The 18,533-nt window shown below is 52.3% G+C and overlaps 3 protein-coding genes and 1 non-coding gene across 4 annotated transcripts; 2 read left to right on the top strand and 2 right to left on the bottom strand.

Moving 5' to 3' along the window:
* Positions 1–983: 983 nt before the first annotated feature.
* Positions 984–4,289, bottom strand: B0T23DRAFT_316478 (uncharacterized protein; the record flags this gene model as incomplete). The annotated part of the gene is made up of 2 exons (XM_062834936.1): positions 984–3,116; positions 3,186–4,289. The coding sequence occupies 2 exons, from the start codon at positions 4,287–4,289 to the stop codon at positions 984–986; spliced, it is 3,237 nt and encodes a 1,078-aa protein (XP_062693370.1).
* A 6,455-nt stretch (positions 4,290–10,744) lies between these two features.
* On the bottom strand, positions 10,745–13,041 carry B0T23DRAFT_152595 (uncharacterized protein). The gene has a single exon (XM_062832565.1). The coding sequence runs from the start codon at positions 12,684–12,686 to the stop codon at positions 10,785–10,787; it is 1,902 nt and encodes a 633-aa protein (XP_062693369.1). The 5' UTR covers positions 12,687–13,041; the 3' UTR covers positions 10,745–10,784.
* A 1,606-nt stretch (positions 13,042–14,647) lies between these two features.
* Positions 14,648–17,950, top strand: B0T23DRAFT_412876 (P-loop containing nucleoside triphosphate hydrolase protein; the record flags this gene model as incomplete). The annotated part of the gene is made up of 7 exons (XM_062839498.1): positions 14,648–14,737; positions 14,771–15,622; positions 15,662–16,415; positions 16,458–16,648; positions 16,679–16,800; positions 16,837–17,222; positions 17,259–17,950. 7 exons carry the CDS (start codon positions 14,648–14,650, stop codon positions 17,948–17,950), a joined length of 3,087 nt encoding a protein of 1,028 aa, XP_062693368.1.
* A 392-nt stretch (positions 17,951–18,342) lies between these two features.
* On the top strand, positions 18,343–18,414 carry B0T23DRAFT_t191. Its single transcript has one exon. It is a non-coding gene; the product is annotated as a tRNA-Thr (tRNA).
* Positions 18,415–18,533: the final 119 nt, after the last annotated feature.

The following is an 18,533-nucleotide window of genomic DNA, read 5'->3' as shown; positions in this document are numbered from 1 at the left end:
AATTGTTTATCTACGTACCCATAGAGTACCTACATACTTTGCCTCATCTACTATCTGATCTCGCCCCAGATCACGTTCCTTACACACGAGCATTCTACGACATCCAAGTGCAATACAATTCTCAATATCATTTCGTCAAAGAAAAAAAAAAATTCTAACAACAACACCGTTTACCAACCTAAGTTTTCCCTTCCCTCTCCTTGACACCTTCCCTTTCCTTCCCTTGCCTTGCATTCCCTAAACTACCGACCATAGCAATATAAGTACCTAAAAACATACACACAAAACTCCGGCGCTTTCCCCCATTCTTCCCATTCTTCCCAGCGCTTGCAGAACTTTTTGGAAGGGGAAAAAAAAAAAAGGAAAGGAAACATAAATGAAGAAAAGAACAGAAACACCCAATTTGACAAAAAACGTAAACGTAGCGTTTAGGGTATCAATACCAACGTATGCTCAGACAACAGCCAGCACAGCTCCCCTTGCTTCTAAAACTTCGTATTCGTGCAAAGAGCTGACTGGCTGCCGCCACACATTGGGATGGAATACACATTTGCGAGCCATGACGACAGAGTCAAAAATCTTACTGCCGCGCCGCCCACCATTGAATTACCTCAAGGGTAACATTTCGTTTTGAAAGCTTTTCCTCCACCTGGTCCTCCATAATTCGTTTAGTATGACGGTACAGAAGGGGAAAAAAGAAAAATAGAAGATATAAAAAGACATGGACAGGCAAAAAAAAGGGATAAAGTGGAGTAGCGATGTTCAAGGGGCCAGATGACAGCAAATTCAATGACATGAACAAAGAGACGAAATCAATCAGATTCGCGCATGTTCTCAACTTTGCTAAAAGCAGAGGGGAAAAAGAAATGACCGCCAGAATATGAAGTCGTAATGTGTCCATGCCATAAACCCAGGCAGACATATATAAGCCAATAACTTTGGGGGAACAAAACAAATCAATCACAGGAGGGCATCGCCTGAAGCTAACACCCTCCTTCCTCCTTTTCCTCACAATCACTCATGCTCCCATACCCCGGATCATTCTCCATACCTATCACCGACTTGATAATCGACGAACACCTGCCAGTCATCTTCTGTCTCATCTTTCCATCTAGACCGACCTGCTCCCCCTGCGAACTTCCGACCCAAATCCTCAGCGCGCCTGCTAAGCGTTCCAGCGCACCGGAGCACTGCTCCCTACAGACCGCGTGCCTCTCCAGCAACTCCATCAGGCAGTAAGCCGCCGTACACGCCAGAAGCGACATGCCCTCGTGCTTGGACTGGTCCGTCCCACCGGGAAGGATCGAGTTGAGGAACGCGATCGCTTGCTTCGGCGGGTCGGGGAACTTTTGGAGATGGGCGATGCGCATGGCGTATTGGAGGGCCATGAGGGCGTCGTGATCAGGAACGATCTGAGCCATGGGGGAGTCGATAAGCGGGGGGACGCCACGGCCATACTCGGGGTGCTTGTCCGGGTTGAGGGAGGGGTCGGAGGCCTTGAGAGCGGCGGCAATGCTAACGCCGCGCTTCTCGGAGACGAGGACGGCGCGGGCCACAAGGGCACGCAGGTAGGCGTTGGAACCGATGGGGGCAATCTTGGCAGCGAGGGCAATTTCGTCAATGGTTTCCTGAGTGGCGTCGGTGATGCCGTCTTGGGCTCTGGCGAGGCTGGAGAGGAGGACGCGCTGGAGGATGGAGCTTGAGTACCACGCGGCGACGGCATCCATGGGCGAACGAACGGCGGGGTCTTCGACAACGATGTTCATGCCGTCGGTTCGGTCTACCAGGTTGAAGGTCGTGGGGCGGTTGAAGGCGAGGTTGTGCGCTCTCTGCACGATGCTATTGTTGAGAACGTCATCACAGTCCTGCTCGAGAAGGGTGGCCAGATGCTCCGGGAGGACATCTTCAGGGCTAGTGGAAGTTCGCTGCAGGATCATGTTCAGCTGTCTGGCCTCATTCCACCTCGACCTCGCAATCTTGGCCGCAGGAAGGTTAGCAAGCGAAAATTTGCTGCTCAACTGCCAAAGCAAGACCCGAGTGTGAAGTGCCTTGAGCATCAAACGATGGGGAGTGTCGGGGAGGGTGCCCGAAGCGAGCAGCGTGAGAGTGAGACGGCTCCTATTGATCTCGACATCACCGCCGGCAAGCTGGGCATCCAACGCAATGGTCCAGGCCTTGACACGAGCGGCCTCTTGTTCCTCGCTGAGTCCCGTCATCCACAGATAAGTCCCTACACCAAACACATTGCGAAGGGTGAACTTGAGCGTCTTGAGCAACAACGCAGCAGCTTCGAGCAAAAAATTGTGTCGTGGCACCCAAACCGTTTGAATAGCCGTGAGCCAGGCTTGTCTCCTGACGTGAATTGGCGAGGCAAGCGAGGGCACGGCCTGAACCGCAGAAGTGGGGCCTTTTGGCTTCTCCGACTTGGGCGCGTCGAAAAAGCTGTGGGGGAAAACTGTCCATACGAGAAGAGCGCCAAGCAAAAGAAGTTTGAGCTTGGCTATGATTTCAATGGCCGAAATGTAATATCCTCCAACGCTGAGGTGCGACGAGCGAATAAAGGATCCGATAAGCTGTAGCGGCAGAGCGTAGAGACCACGTCCCTCGGTCGTTTCATTGCTGACTTCTTGCTCCATGGTTGCCTCGACGAGCATCAGTCCGGCCAGCGAACCCACCATCATCTTTCCGAGATAAGGATTCCACCGCCCTTGCATCTGGTGTTGCTGTTGCTGTTGTTGTATTTGTTGTCTGCGAATGACGCCCGGATTGGCTACGAATCCCGGCTGTAGGGCCGGTGGGCCCACCGGATACGGTCGTCCAGCGTTCATCTGTTGAGCCGTCAAGATGCGCTTCATGTCGTCCGGTATCGGGATTAGCCCCGGAGGATCTGGACCCCGAGGCGTCTGCATCGGGGTGCTCATGAACGCTGCAACGTCTTGAGGGTATTGAATGGGCGTAGGCGGGGCTTGCATAGGGTTGGTCATGCCGGTCATGGCACCGGCCATGAACAGCTTCTCGAATGCAGCGATTCGCGCATGCATGCTGTTGTTCTCCTCAATCAAGCGGTTATTTCGCTTCTCCAAATGCCGAATGTATTCCGTAGCTTTGCTCAAAACCTGGATATCTCACATGTCAGCAGCATGCCCCTGGAGCGTGCATGACGCAGGGTGGTGGAGGCTACATACCGTAGCTTTATTTAACTTGTGCGCCGGAGTCAATCCATGAAGTTCCTCCCTGTCTTCCGTCGTATCTTCTCCCCTAGCACTCTTTGACATAATTCTCAAGGCAGGCACGCTGTCCCTCAGCGCTGCAATCTTGTCGTTCAAATTTGTCCTATACCTCTTCTCAATCATGTTATGCGCCGTCTTCTTTACTGGTTGGTGTCCATCCAAATCATCGTCATCGTCATCCTCGTCGACCTCGTCGGATGACTTTCGTTTTCTACTATTTGGCTTCGACAGCTCGAGGCCGTCTGGTGAGGATGCGGAACCCTTATCGTGGCCCATGCTGGCGTTGGAATCGGGACTGCCGGCGCTCTTGGGCGAGTGGTACTGGAGATGAGGCGGCATGGCGATGGTCTTGAGCCTCTCTTGCTGGGCTGGAGTCAGCTTGTGGCGGATGTTGGGGTTGATGTTGGTGCGAACGGAGATGGGCTCGGCCGATTGTTGCTGTGGCGAAGGAATGGAAAGGGCAGCGGCATAGATACCGGGATCGATGCCAGCACCGGTCGTGTCGGGATAGAACTGGCCTTGCTGTTGCTGTCCCGGTTGCCCCTGTTGTTGGAGTCCCTGAGAGTTGAGACTAAAGTGGACAGGAAGGTCCCAGCTCTGGGGAATGTTCAGCCCGTGCGGTACCTGGCCGAAGTTGTTGAAGTCAGGGCCGGAATTAAACGGAGGAGAGTCCCGAAGGTCCCAGTTGGAGATGTTGTCTTGGTTAAAATCAAAGGCCTGCTGCTGCTGTTGTTGTTGTTGCTGCTGCTGCTGTTGGTACTGCTGCTGAGGGCTGATGCCGTTACCATGGTAGGCATTGGGCTGCTGGTGATGGCCTATCGGGGGGGAGTGGTTCGGATACTGCCGAGTCGGCCCACCACCGGTTGAGGCTCTCGAAGTGTCGGCCAGGGAGGAGGGAATAGAGGTGGGATCGGAGCTGGTGACCGTGTCGTTAACATTAGCGTTCAGGGAGCCGTGGCGTGCGAGCGTGGGCTCGTCCAGCTGCAACGGGGTGCTGATGTCGAAGCTGTCCAGACCTCCTTGGAAGCGGCCGGGCGAGTCAGCATCGGGATCGGCCATTTTGGGTCGTTAAGATGCTGGTATTCGGTAGTAATGCTGGCTGATGCTGGATCTGATTGCTGTACCCCGAGACCCCCTCAGATCAGACGGATTTGTACAGTGATGGGCTGTTGCATGCAGGCGGGATGTGAATCGAGCCCTTCCGAGTCCCGTCCGTCCGTCCTTGCGTGGTGTGTTTGGCAAGCAAGCCAGGCGCAAGGTATGGAAGCGGGTTGGCGCGTGCGCTCGGTTGTCGTCTCCGTCTCTTAGGTTGTTTCCGGCAATGGCCGATAACTGAATGATGAGCAATATCCGCCTCTTTACCTTTGCCCTTTTCTGCGATTTTTTTTTTCCCTTTGCAATTCGCGTTGCTGAGCGGGAAAAGGGCGGCTGTTCCTGCTTCCGGAATTGGAGATTGTGAATTTCCCTGATTGGAGACAAAACCAAAGCCAAGTACGTGCGTTGAAGCTGCGTTGAAAAGAAAAGAAAAAGCGACCCTTTCGTGTGCTGGTCCCGCTCCGCTATCTGCACGCACTGCACCGCAACTTTGCTTGCTGTCAGTGCCGCCCAGAATATGCAGCAAAAAGCAACAACCTCAACTGGAGAATAATACCCTTTTTTTGTCGCACTGCGCACTGGAGACTTGGACAATGGCAGTCGTCGGTCTGCAAGTCAGTCTATAGTACGCATAGTATGCAGCACTATACTCTTTTACATCAACTTCAAGACCACGACCACAGCAACCTCGATGTTTCCTAAGGCGCGGTCTGACTTTCAAGCCCGAGTTTCGCTTTTCTTTCGTCAAGGACTAGAAAGTCGCGAATAGAGTGGGGTTGCCTCTACCTGGTTTTCCCTCCCTCTGTCACTTCTTTGGTTTCGTTTCCGAGTCTTCTCTCAACACTTTGTCCTTTTCCCTGTTTCTTGGCTTCCCTCTGGCGAACAAGGTGGGCCAATGATGAATGGTAGTAAGGGGTGAAGTGGATGAACAAATGGATGGATGGATGGATGAGTGGGTGTTCCGGGACGGGTCAGGCGCTGTGAGGGAGCTTGGACCGCGTCTCGGGGTTTCGAAAGTGAGATCCCCTCAGCTCGATACTAGTGTCTGCGACGATTGACTTTCACACAATGTGAGCGTCGGTCAGTCGGTCGGTCGGTCGGTTTGGCGTCTTGCTGGCTCACTCCAGTCTCACACGCTCTCTCTCCCGCGGCGTCGCAAATGTCGAATTGTTTGAGTGAGCTGATGCGCGGAAGGAAAGTGGTGTCGGGAGTGGAAGGGGCGATGGGGTTACGGGTGGGACGATTTAAGACAGAATCGTATGATGATCATGGAAGGGACTGACCGGCTGGAGCCGAGCCCAAGTGAGGAATTCGGGCGGGCACCAGGCTTATGTAACCACTTGGAATCCCCACAATTTACGCCCAGAACTTCAGTGTCACTTGTCTGTCTCCCACGGAAAGACGAGACAGGGAAGGAAACAGGAACGCCCGGGGCAGGAAAGGGCTCCAACGCAGCCGGGGACGGGGGCGCCAAGACTCGGGACACGTGCAACCAACCGACGACCTTTGGTCACTGAGTGGGTCTCCACAAAAGTCCACTCCACCCGGGATGAGGCCCGGAACCAAGACAAGCAACCAATCATTGTCAGCCAAAGCAACAGCATACCCCACTCGCGTATCGATAGAGAGCTGAAAAGGGTTAAGTTCCAACAGCCTTTTTTGGGGCTTACCTTTTTAGCGCCTTTTTGATTCGAGAAGTTATCAACTTGTTCGCCAGCTGCTGACTTTGCTGAACTAGGACACTCACCAGGCGGTGGCACAAGCAAACACCGTCCATTGTCTCTGGTCAATGTCTCACTCTCTCGCTTAACTAGCAGCAAGAAGTGCGGCAAACGATCCTGGAATTGGTCAAATTCGATTCGTGAATGGTGATGAGGGTGCTGGGGGGTGGAGGGGACAGATATAGGTATACGGAAAGTTAGGTAGCTTTGCGGTCGAGTCCCTCTGCATCGCCTCTTTTTTTTTTTCCTGTTTTCTTGTTCGATGCCAGGTGAGTGCTGAATGCACCAGGCTGCGTCGTGACGGGTGCGCACTGTGGGTCAAGCGCATCGCAGCAGACGCTTTACACTAAAGACTTGGCTACCTATATTTACCAAAAACAGGCTAGCTCGGTTGTTCCTGCACCGAACAGTTTGCTGCCTTGACCTTGACTTTGGCATTGTGACTTGTGAAGAGGACGGGAGCCGGTGGACAACAAGTGGAAGCAGTGCACAATCATCACACGAATTATGGCCATCACCGCCTTCCGCGGAACTTCGCCCGCGGATGTGTCTCTAGAAGACGGGAGGCGGGTCGATCGATGGGAAAGACCTAACGGATGATCGAGGGACCGGTTCACGACGATCTACCTCCCCTGTTTCTTCCATCTCATGGTTCCTGCTTTTCGACGCCGTTGGTCCGCAACCCAGGAACCGGATGGTATGGTCCGGACGTATTATCCCGAGAGAGACTGGTATGGTATGGTAATTCACAAACTGTGCCTTGACCGTAAAGGGCGGACAAGCTCTACTATGGTATCCTCCAAGCGAACAAATGGAGTTGGAGCTACCTATCTTGTAACGAAATATATTGTTTTCATCACTGCCGGTGTTGCTGCCGGTAATCTGGGATTCCCATTTTCCATCCTAATTCATCCCAATCCGCTATCCATTCCCATCCAATTTCAGAGCACGATGTCTATGCGGTGAAATTACCCATCTCATCCATCATATTTCTTCAGCCACAGATTACAGAAACGCCTCGGCTTTTCCAAATACACTTGGATCCAATCTCGGGGAATTCTTGGGAAGGAAAGAAACAACTTAATGACAGGGTTTGCCGAAGCTATCAATGACAGTTATAAAATTCACCGGGCACCGTCATGGCATCCTAGCATATCTAACATGGCATCCCCAAATATCACAAACTCGCAATTCGCAGTGACACATCAGTGACACACCAGGAAAAAGGGGTTAACAACGTGGATATGTTGAGCTCTCTTTTCGCGTCTCTCAATTCAGTTCTCGACTCTGTCCCGCCCGTTTACGACTCGCACGTTGTCGCCGGTTGGGCCGTCCAAAAGGGGGCAAACCTTAAAATTGGAGAGTACGCCGGTAGGTAGGGTGGCAAACGAACTTTAACCAAGACATCCACGACAACCGAGAACCTAACCCCCAGACCAACAAAACCTGAATGTCTCGTACAACACCACTATGTACATACCTCATGTATTCGCGAGTCTACGCGAATCTTTGCGACTCCGCTTGCACACTACACTTATTGAACGTAATAATTTCGGGGCCACAGCGAGAACGGCGTAAACAACTCTCTTTGGTAACTCGAGGCGAAAAAAAACCCACGTGTTAGAGTAGTGCATAAGAATTATGTAAGAAGCCGCGACCCGACTGGATTCGAGTTGTCTCGGCAGCGCACCCACATACGTAGGTACGCCCGCCTGCCAGGGCCGCCACCAATTTTTTATAAAATTTGAAAGACGGAATCGCAACCGGCTGGGTGTACCCTTCTCTCCTCGGATTGTCTGTTTTCGGTGAGCTGAGTGAAGAAAACGAGCAGGGGCTTCCGGCAATCAGCTTGACAGGTCCCGCGGGGCTCGTCGTTGTTCAGCTGTTATCGCCATTCAACAACACATCAAGAGGAAAGCACAGCTGTGAGCTGAATGATGAACGATTTACTACAGTACTAGGTAGTAAAAGACGTCAGATTCCTTCGTCGTCGTTGAACCTTTGCCATCGAGCTGAGGTATGTACGTACATATCGATGCATTTTGTCTCCCCGGCCCGAAGCTGCAATATGTCAGGAGTGTGTACATCCCGCATTCATGTCGCCGGACCAAGTTCTCCTTCAACAGTCGCTGCTTTTCCAGGTCTAGACGTGTAGATCTTCGGATAACATCACTTATAACAACTTGAAGATGTATGTACTTTAAGCTGCTGTTGGGGCAATGCCCTGTGCTTGCTACGATGATGGTCTGAACCCCAATTCCCTTCTGGCATACATACATAAATAAGGTACCTGCACCAAGGTACATGCCTGAATTTGATCCCAGTCCGCAGACGTCGCCCAAGACCCCCGAGTTTTGTGTTGTTGGCTCCAAAGACGGAAGTTACGCTCTGTATTGATTCAAACAGTCAATGCTTCACTGAAATCTTGGCGGTGCCCCATAATATCTGAATCACATGTAATTCCTTCCAATGGGAATCGTGGGATTCCCATCCGGTGCATCTTCTCTTGCTTCTTTCCGTCCCTTCATTCTTTCCATCCCTTGAACTCCACAGCGAGGTTGTTTGTTGTTCCTTCCATGTCTGTCTCTCTTTTGGAAGGGAACTGAGATTGCCCCTGGCATCCCGGGAGGCAACTAAGGTTGTTCCCTTCCCGAAAACTGACTTGGGTTGCGGAATGTTTTGGAGCTTTTGACTAGAAGATACCTGACGTGTAGATGTACATTGTCTCGAAACGTTTCCCAAACTTCTTGAACATCAACTTTTTTCAACCTTTTGATTAAGAACGTAGATGATGCTATGAAACGTTCCCCACCTCTCTCCAACATCAACTCCTCTAACTATTTTTTTTTTTTTAACTTGAAATATGTACATGCTGCGATGCAATGTACGATTGGCTTGTTTCATGCATCTGTTCTTAGTTGCAAGTAGTCAGCTGTACCTGCGGAAGCTGTCTTTTACTTAGATACCGTGTACCGTAGAAACTCGCGAATTGCTGCGCAATAATTCGAACTTTGCAGCAGGTATGCTTGCATATTCTGCATGGCTTAGGGAGCGCCGCGTTCTTGCCCTCACCCCTTGGAGTATGCTTTGAGGATGGGGGTTCTAGATCCTATATGCATGCATTATTGTTGGAGCGATGGAAAAGGATTTTTCCACTGACATATGTAGGAGGGTTGGGTATCTTCTACACATGCCTCGCTTTCGTGTTTCGTTTTGTCTATGTAGGATTCGATCTGGGTCAGGTAACTTCTTGTTTTATTTTGGATGTATATCTTGGGACCCATAACCGTTGTTGACCTTTGTGTACGAATTAAGCCCAAACGGTGGTTCCATCAGCTGGCGAGAGGTAAGGACTGATGAGAGGACTGGAGTCTGGTCATCTTCCATCTATTCACGAATATGTCGGGAGGGAACCTAAGTTGGTACGGACCGTTCCCTCTGGTATGGCACGGCACCTGGTGGCAGAGACCAACAACTTGTGGATGTGAATGTAGCTAGAAAGGAATTTACCTAAGAAGTACAAGAATGCCAATGAAGTGAAACTTTTATCCAAGTGTCCCCCACCAAAAGTCTTACTAGGCATCAGCCTGCTGCGGTGCGATACGAAGGACTTCATGCGAAATTAATATAGTAAGTACCATGGAGTTTGCGGAACCGAAATGCAGATGGGTTAGGGTCGGTACATTTCAGCTTGTACAAGGTTATCACAATACTCAAACATTTGAAGTTGTCGTTGTCAGCTGACTATACCTTTGTCATCGGCCCAATTCCGTGGCTAGAAGTACCTCCGGCGGGAATTCGGGGACTGGGATCGATCGATATGCCACCCGCGCCGTCGAAGAGTTCGCTGGCAGCAGGGCCCGGGCTCATGTGAACAGTCCCTAGTCGTAGGGTAAGGTGACTTAAGTTGGCTCTCGCAGGCTTGACTGCGCAGATGCAGTACCTACCTGTAGTAGTGATGACCGCTTACAACAGGATTTAGAAAATCAATGCACTAGTCAAGCTGGTCAAGGCAATACCGAAGGAGGCGGCGGCGAACCTCGGGACATTCGCAAGCGCAATAAAGTGAGTGAGTAGATGGTGGAGAATGCTGGATTGGTGCCTTGGTTGGAAGGAAAAGATATAAGAGTCATGCCGGAAGCTCCAGGGCGGGGTGCACCTTCCACACGTACCTATGGAGGTACGTGACTTCATGATCCCGTTCCAAACACCACCAAGCAACCGGAACCCGGTCCGACATCACTAATCTCGAAACAGTGAGATGAAACAAGTCGAGTATCATCCCTAATTCAAGTCATTCAGGCAATCAGCACCATTCCCTACTTCATCACCATTACAAATGACATCGCAGCTGATGGACACATAGGTGAAGTGTAAAACCCAGGTATCAAATTAACCTTGTCCATCAAGGAAAATTCCCAAGAAGAAAAATTGGTATATCGGTTATGCGTATGCACAACCCATCGAAGAGAAAGACAAAAAAAAAGGGAGAACCAAAAAGGGTAAAAAAAGAAGATCCTGCTTTATCATCACCATCACCATCACCATCACCGTCCATGCCATCCATCCATCCATCATGCCACTTAAACCTTATCCATCACCATCCATGTTTTTTACCCCCAATCTTTCCGTCCAATGCTACCATCCATCCACCCTAAAGATTTCAGAACCAAATTCCAGTACCATGCAATTTTTTTTCTTCTTTTGTTTTCTTCAAATTCCCATCTTTTACTCACACCTACCAAATATCCTCCTCACTCCTCACCATCTCCACCGTCGGCGTCTTGGGCTCAAACTTCTTCATCCTCTTCCTATCCGCCTTGGTCACCAACGACGGGGTAATTGGCACCACCGGCGAAAAGGGTTGGTACGGACTATACGGCACGGGCGCGCCCGTCCACGGCGTTCTGAGGCCAGCAGTGCCCGGGCTCAGTGGCCCCGGTACTTGGCGGGTAAATACCGTCTGTTTGGTTGTCTGCGACCCGCTGGTGGGGCTAGCGAGGGAAGGCTCGTAAGCGCGCAGGGGCAGAGCGCCGCCGGCGCGGACGGCAGATGAGGAGGCGGAGGCGTTCCCGCTTAAAGAGTTGAGAGGGGCGGGAGCGTTGGGGCGGAGAGTGCTGGATTTTCCAGTTGAGGAGGCGCCAGAGCGGGAAGAGGAGAAGGAAGCACCGGGTTTGGGAGTCGCGGGGAGAGTGCGGGTTGAGTCGAGAGAGGGGAAGCGGTTGACGCCGGGGCGAGGGGAGGAGGGGAGGCCGACGGTGCCGGAGGAGACGAGACCCGAGGTGGACCGGTCAGAGACGGCAGAGGGCGGGTCGGCGAGGTAGGCGTCGCCCGTGAGGGAAGAGGCGTGGGAGGCTGCTGAGGGGTCGCGGATGTGCGAGGGGAGACGCTCGTCTGGGCGGGCTCCTTCGCGCTCGCCGTGATTTGCAGGATGGTGGAGGGCAACGTCGATGCGTTGGTCGATGGACTGAGTGCTTACGGGGGAGATGTCGGGGCTGGGGTATTGAGCCTGTTGACGGCGGAAGGGGAGCACGTCCGAGGGGATGGGAGGTGGTTTGGCCGGGGCGTAGTGACGCGGAGGGATCGAGTTCATCTCTTGCCCGTCAACGTCCGGGTGGTAGCCGCGGGGGAAAGTGCCGGACATTGGGGTCATGATGGGCGAGGAGATGGAGAGGCCTTGGGGCGCCTTGTTCTTCTTGGGGGATTTGAGAAAGTTGAGGAAAGAGGCGCCGCGGGATTGCTTCTCCTCCTTTTCCTTGGAGAGGTTGAGATTGGAAGGCTTGTTCTTGCGGACAGTTCCTGGTGTTGCTGAGGCTTGTGGTTGCTGGGAAGCAAATGATGACACCGAGGGCCTTGGTAGGTTTGGTGGTATGTACTGCCTCCCCTCTGCCTTTGCCTCCTCCTGCTCCATCACATGCCTGTACATCTCTTCTAGCTGTTGTTGCGCCATGGCTCTGTCGTGTTGGATCACCGTCTGGTCGACTGAAAGATCGTAACCGGATGCGAGAACCGTCGAGGTTGGTGACCCAGCAGAGATGACTGAGTGTGATCTGCTGGCGCTAAGTGGTGATTCTCTGAATCCCCAGTTCCTGTATGGGCTCGGTGGGATTTGCAGCGTAGGAAGTGGTGGCGGGACTTGTCCGTCCTCTTGCTGCTGGAGGAAGTGCTCTCCGAGTTCTTGTTGATGGAACTGCGCAAGTGTCTGCTTGAATTCCTCCTCGCTCTGCTGAAGATATGCCGGGAGAGGGTTGAAGTCGAGGTACTTGTCTTCTTCTGGAAGGTCGGCGTTGATCAAAGCTTGACGCCGTCCTTTGGAAAGCACAAGAAGAAGGGTGGCGACAATGACCAACGACACCGCGTACGAACCAACAATGCCGCCAATCTGTGCTGGGAGATAGGCCGGGTCACGGATAGCACCTCGTGACAATGGGGGCCCGTCTTCTGGTGCCGGAGCGGGATCCCAATCGATGTTCAATGGGTTGTTGTTGCCTCTCGGAGACAAGTTAGGCTGAGGTAAAGGAATGGCGAGGCAGAGATGAGGCCAAGTGAGAACGAGTGATGTGGCCAGGAGTGACAAGACCCAGGCCGAGTTATACTTGATGTTGTTTCTGCTGATGAAAGTCCTGATACCAAGGGGCATGATGAGATGAGGCCGGATACCGGGGAGTATAGTTCCTTTTCTGAGCTGCTGGCCTTTTTGGGAACCGTCGATCCCTCAGGCAGAGTATCCGCTAGAGTGAAACGCAATGTGATATGGACCAGCACAGCATCCGCATGAACAGGAGGTCAACGGGAGGAGGGGCGTCGAGGCAAACGTCTGGGTATATACTGTGGTAGCGGCTGTTGACACAATCCGGGTTGGAAGGGTCGTGAAGCATGTGTCGAGTAGACGAGCACTTTGGTCAGTTTGGGAGCGGATTGGCCACTGGCGTACGGGCCGGATTCAGGCACCTCTTCCACTTGCATTCTCACTCGTGATTCCCGCATGATGACCGTCAAAAATAGCTTTGGATGGAGGCCCCAAAGAGAGAGAGAATCGGTCATGTTGATTGGGGTCTTGGTGAGCACAAGAAGTGGTGCTACGCTTGTATGAGACGTGATTGGTCGGGTGGACTTGACAGCACCGGAGGGCGAGCGGCAAGGGACTCGACGCGATTGGCTGGCACATGGTGACCACGCCGGTAAGGTCGTCTATCTCCGCCTCCACCCCGTTGTTGACCCCTGGCGATTGGTGCCGCTCCCGCGTCCCGTCCTTGGCCTGTGTTTCTCTTTTGGATTTTGATCTGTCTTGTCCCTGGACCCCATTCTGTGAAAAATAAACTCTTCCAAACCCACCGCCTTTTCCCAGCATGGAAACTCGTGCATGGCTAGCCTTGACAGGCCCTCCAACGACGAGGCGTACCTTGCAGTGTTCGAGCCTCGTTACCGCCGCGATGGGTCCAGAACTTGGGATGGTTACCAGTGACGGCAGTTGGACTGAGAAAGTCACAGTGATGGGCACATGTGATCAAAGTCACGACACCACTAGTGAAAGGAGCAGCCGATGGTTTTTGATAAAAGGAGCGCTCTATCCACCATGCTATTGCCTTGGGTTTGGTGGATGGGCAGTCACTTTGACTAACAATCACACAGCAGCAGGTGAAGATCACTATTTCACGTCAGCCGCATGTGCTGATGCCATTTGTTGGTTAAATCTGGCACTAGGCTCCGAACTGATCCTGATCAATAGCACAATCCCGTCAGCTATATCACGGAGGGTCATGTCCATTGAGCTTGATATCTTAGACGCCCGGATCGCTTTCAACAAACAAAGCCGTGAAGGAAGGAGTTCATGCTGTCAACGTGAGTATACCTCGGGCCCTATGCCGCCCTTTTAGCCATGATGCTCGGTGGAATGGAGTTTGTGCCCCGTCCATCGTGGCCGAGATAGTCGAGTTACGATGTGAACCGGGGATGAGGGGTTAGGCTTTGCGATCGTACATATTGCGCGATACTTGAAAGAGGGCCGATATGAGATGTTGGAATGCAATGCAACGGTCCGACACCTGACAAGGTCTGCTTGATCCATGGTGATTGCCAACGGGGTCCTGGGCAATTGAGGGAGTTAAAGGATCTCGGTCAATTGAAATGATGAGAGGGTGCGTGAAGGTGTTTGAAGGAGGGCTCTCTCGGGCAAAGAGTTGGACCTTTTGGTTCAGTATGTGGCCGAGTCTGAAGAGTTGGTTCTGTGGAATTTGGGAATTGAAAAAGTCTCGAGTGCTTGGCGTCTTGTTTGGCGGTGACAGCGATTGAGGGGGTCAGGCCATGCCGGGGAAGGGTTAGGGTTATATGCGAGATGAATCAGTCATACTGGACCTCCAACAAGTCACATGCTTTCGTGCAGCGATAGTGGAGCCAGGCACCTTGACGGCGCGACCCGCTTCAGTTGTCGTTCGCGAATTCCACTTGACAATCGCCGGCAACAAACTGCAACGAACCTGTACAGGCACAGCAACTAGCCCGAATTTTGCAGATTTCGAGCTGCTGGGCTCCAATGCCGGTCCAATCACCATACAACATTTGCTCAATCTCGCTGCTCTTGCAGTCCCTTCCTCGCTCCCCATGTCTCCTCCCTCCGCGCCGCCAAAACACTCCATCCTCGACAGCTTAAACAATGCCCAGGCACGCGCCGTGACTTCGGATGCTGCCACTGTCGCTATATTAGCCGGCCCAGGCAGCGGAAAGACACACACCCTTACCTCCCGAGTGGTCTGGTTGGTGGACCATGTCGGCTACCAACCACAAGATGTCGTTGTCGCGACATTCACCGTCAAGGCTGCGCGGGAAATGAAGGAGCGCATTGGAAAGGCTCTGGGAAACGGCCGCGAAAACAAGATCATTCTGGGCACATTCCACAGCATTGCTCGACGCTACCTTGCTGCGTATGGCCGCCACATTGGACTGAGCGAAAAGTTCAGCATTGCCGACGATAACGACTCGAGATCCATCATCACGAGAATATGCAAAAGGCTACAACTGGGTCTTGATCCACCAATGGCAAAGGCCTGGATAAGCAAGAAGAAAGCCAAGGGAATGGAACCCAGTCCTTCCTCTTTGCCCCTACCGCCAAAGAAGCAGCCGATACAGCAAGGTCAGCGGGATCTGGAGGTGTGCTATACCGAATACCAGACGCACTTGGAACGATCAAACTTGCTAGACTATGACGATCTGCTGGTCCGGTGCGTGGAACTTCTTCGCAAGTTCCCATCTTGTGTGTCTAATATACAGACGGTCCTGATCGACGAATACCAGGACACGAACGGCGTGCAATACGAGCTTATGCGACTGCTTGCCCAAAAGCATCAAAGAATTACAATTGTCGGCGACCCAGATCAGAGTATTTACGGATGGCGCTCGGCCGAGATCAAGAACTTGTGGAGACTTCTCCGCGATTATCCGAAAACTGACGAGATTTCGCTCGAAGAGAACTACCGCTCGTCCCAAGCTATCCTCGACTTATCACTGCTAGTGATTCAGCAGGATAAGAAAAGATATCAAAAGGTCTTGAAACCAGTCCATGACAGAGGCTCCCGTCCTGTCTTGCGCAAACTCAAAAACGCTTCCACCGAAGCAGAGTGGATCGTCGCCGAGATACGCCGTGCGCTTCTCATGTCGGGGTCAATGCTGACCCATAACGATGTGGCTATTCTTCTGCGCTCAGCATCGCTGTCAAGGCACGTCGAAAGTGTCCTCGGCAAAGCAGGAATTCCTTACCGCATGGTTGGCGGTTTCAAGTTTTACGAGCGTTCAGAGATCAAGACTATTCTTGATTATCTACGAGTCATCCATCAGCCCGACAACAATGATGCGTTTGGGAGGATCATGAACGTTCCCAAGCGAGGCATAGGCGACGGCACTGTTAAAAACCTTATCGAAGAAGCAGAGAAGTCATCTCTCAGTCTTTACAGTCTCCTTGTCAAGCATTGCCGGGGGGACCGTACTGCCAAGACCAAGATCACCAAGCATGCCGAACAGAAAATTAGTGGTGAACTGATTCGCATGTTGAATGGGATACGGAAGAAGATGGAAGATGCTGCAGAGAGCAACCCTTTTGGCCTGGTCGATTTGATTGAGCATTTGCTAACAGCCTTGAACTTCCAAAATTACCTTCAAGTTACATATCCTGATGACCACGAGCAAAGATGGGCCAACGTCCAGGAGTTCATTAGTCTTGCCAATGACTTTGTGCAAGACCTACACAGGTCTGGCGAGGATGCTCTTCCAGAAATCGAGGGGCTTGAACAGTCAAAGGAGGAGGAAGTTCTCCCGCAATTCTTGGCCAATGTGTCACTCGCCTCCGATGCTCAAAAGGGAGAAGAGGGTGAGGAGAGTAAGCCACTGGTTACCATTTCGACTATCCACGCTGCCAAAGGTCTTGAATGGCCTATTGTCTTCATACCAGCAGTCTACAATGGCTCTATCCCGCATATGCGGTCCGAAGACGGAGATGAAGAGCGAAGATTGCTATACGTCGCCATGACACGGGCTCAATCCTTGCTATACCTCAGCTATCCGGTGTATAACAGTCCAGGGAGTAGCGAACGTACCGAACTGTCTTCGTTTGTGTCTCCCGTCGCCAATTCCTTCGCAAAGAAGGGCCCTACTTTCGAACGGCCACTCATGACCCATATCGCCAAGGTGCTCCAACGCGAGCTACCTTCAGAAAAGGAAATCTTCAAGGGGATCCCCAACATGTCCCATACCGAGGATAACATGTACCCCATCGACCCAGACGAGGCTTTCCAAGAAAGTGGACAGGGCTTTGACTCGTCAAGATCAAAACGTCCCAAGCTCTACAACCCAGTGGCGATATCAACTGGAGACGGACACGAAGAACCTCAATGGGCAAAGCCACACGCTACCACAATGGACCAAGCGTCAACCTTCACCATGGCTTCCCTCCCTGGCTTTGTCAACGCAGCCGTCCATCAAGCAGCTATCACCGCAGCGGCCAACGCCAGCGCCGCTGCCGCCTTGGAAGCCAGAGCCAACAAGGCCTCAGCTTCATCAGGCATCAAGCGAGGTACGAACAAGCGACCAGCCGACCAAAAGAGCATTCTCGGATTTGTTAAGAACAATTTCGAGCCCGCCACCGGTGCCGGTTCATCCATCACTTCCGCCTCTACCACCACCAACCGTCCCTCTGTCCCAACTCCCCGTCTCCCCAACCCAGGCTTATCCCGTAACCCATCCCACCCCTCAAACCACAATCACAACCCCTCAGCCCGAACCCTCACTAGCGCTGGCAGCCTCCAAAGAGCTCAAAGCCACCCTTCTAAACCCTCTGTCCCCGCCATTACCACAGGTATAGCCCCTGAACTTGCCTCCCATAGGCTGGGAAGCAGTCGTGGTCTGAATCTCAACGTCACTCGTCCTCCTTCTCTACAACCATCCAAAGATTCCTCTTCTGCGTCATCTTTTCACTATAAAAAGCAATATGTCTGTTTTTCGAGCTCGCCCACGAGGCCTGAACCCGACGATACCATATCGGCTCCGCCAAAATCAGCGGCAGGAGGAGACGAAGACGAAGCGGAGGAAAACGAACAGCCGCCTACTCCTACGAGGCCGGCGGGGAGTTTACATGTGACTACTTGCCATAATGTCTTGCCGACGGGGTTGGGTGGGTACCCTGGAAAACGGAAAGCGGGAGGAGGGGCGGCGGGAGTGGTGAGGAAGCCGGTGGGGTTGGCGAGGTTGGGTGGGACGGAGGGGATGGGGACAATTAAACCGATGGAGAGGTTGATGAAGCCTTTTAAGCCTTTGACTATGAATCGGGCTGGAGGTTCAGGGGTTGGTGGTGGGGGTGGTGGGAACGGAAGTACGATGGGGAGACCGGGATTGCAAAGGCCTGGGATGGGGAGGTGAGGCTGTGAGGTTTCAAGGTTATGTATGGTGTTGTAGTCATTGTTAGGCATTGTGTTTGTTGGATTGGTGTAAAGTGTTTGATACCAAGGACTAGAAAAATAAATCTCGAAGCTACCGGTTCAGGGGGAAGGGCATCATTTCGCGCTCGATCGTCGGGTATCTTCATGTTTTATCTGATACGGAAACCATTTTGAGTGGAGCCGCAGAAAAGCGCATCTATCTTTTACGCATCTTCTACATCACCGATTACTCCAACACTTCATCATTCCGCATTTTGAATTCCCGAACCTTCCCTCCCGTCTACCGATTGTTGTTGTGTCAGACTTGATGGTATTGCTAGCAGGGTTCTTGAGGCAATGGCTCGGTCATCGCTTTCAACAAATCAAATCCCCGCCCGCATGGCTCAGTGGTAGAGCGCATCACTAGTAATGATGAGGTCGTCAGTTCGATTCTGGCTGTGGGCATTCGATAACCATTTCTTTTGGCTTTTTTTCATCTTTTTTCGCTCTTCCATCTTCTTATTTGGGAATCTCTTACGCGCAAGGTTTTTTTTTTTTTTGGTGGTTGTTATTCTTGTTGTTGG

The sequence above is a fragment of the Neurospora hispaniola genome (assembly GCF_033458365.1).
Source record: "Neurospora hispaniola strain FGSC 10403 chromosome Unknown B0T23scaffold_4, whole genome shotgun sequence".
Taxonomy (NCBI): Eukaryota; Fungi; Ascomycota; class Sordariomycetes; order Sordariales; family Sordariaceae; genus Neurospora; species Neurospora hispaniola.
Note: the sequence above shows the minus strand (reverse complement) of the source record. Positions and strands in the feature narration are given on the sequence as shown.

Bases quoted from the DNA above. Each gene is read 5' to 3' on its own strand.
- B0T23DRAFT_152595 (XM_062832565.1), bottom strand. From the start codon at position 12,686: ATGCCCCTTGGTATCAGGACTTTCATCAGCAGAAACAACATCAAGTAT.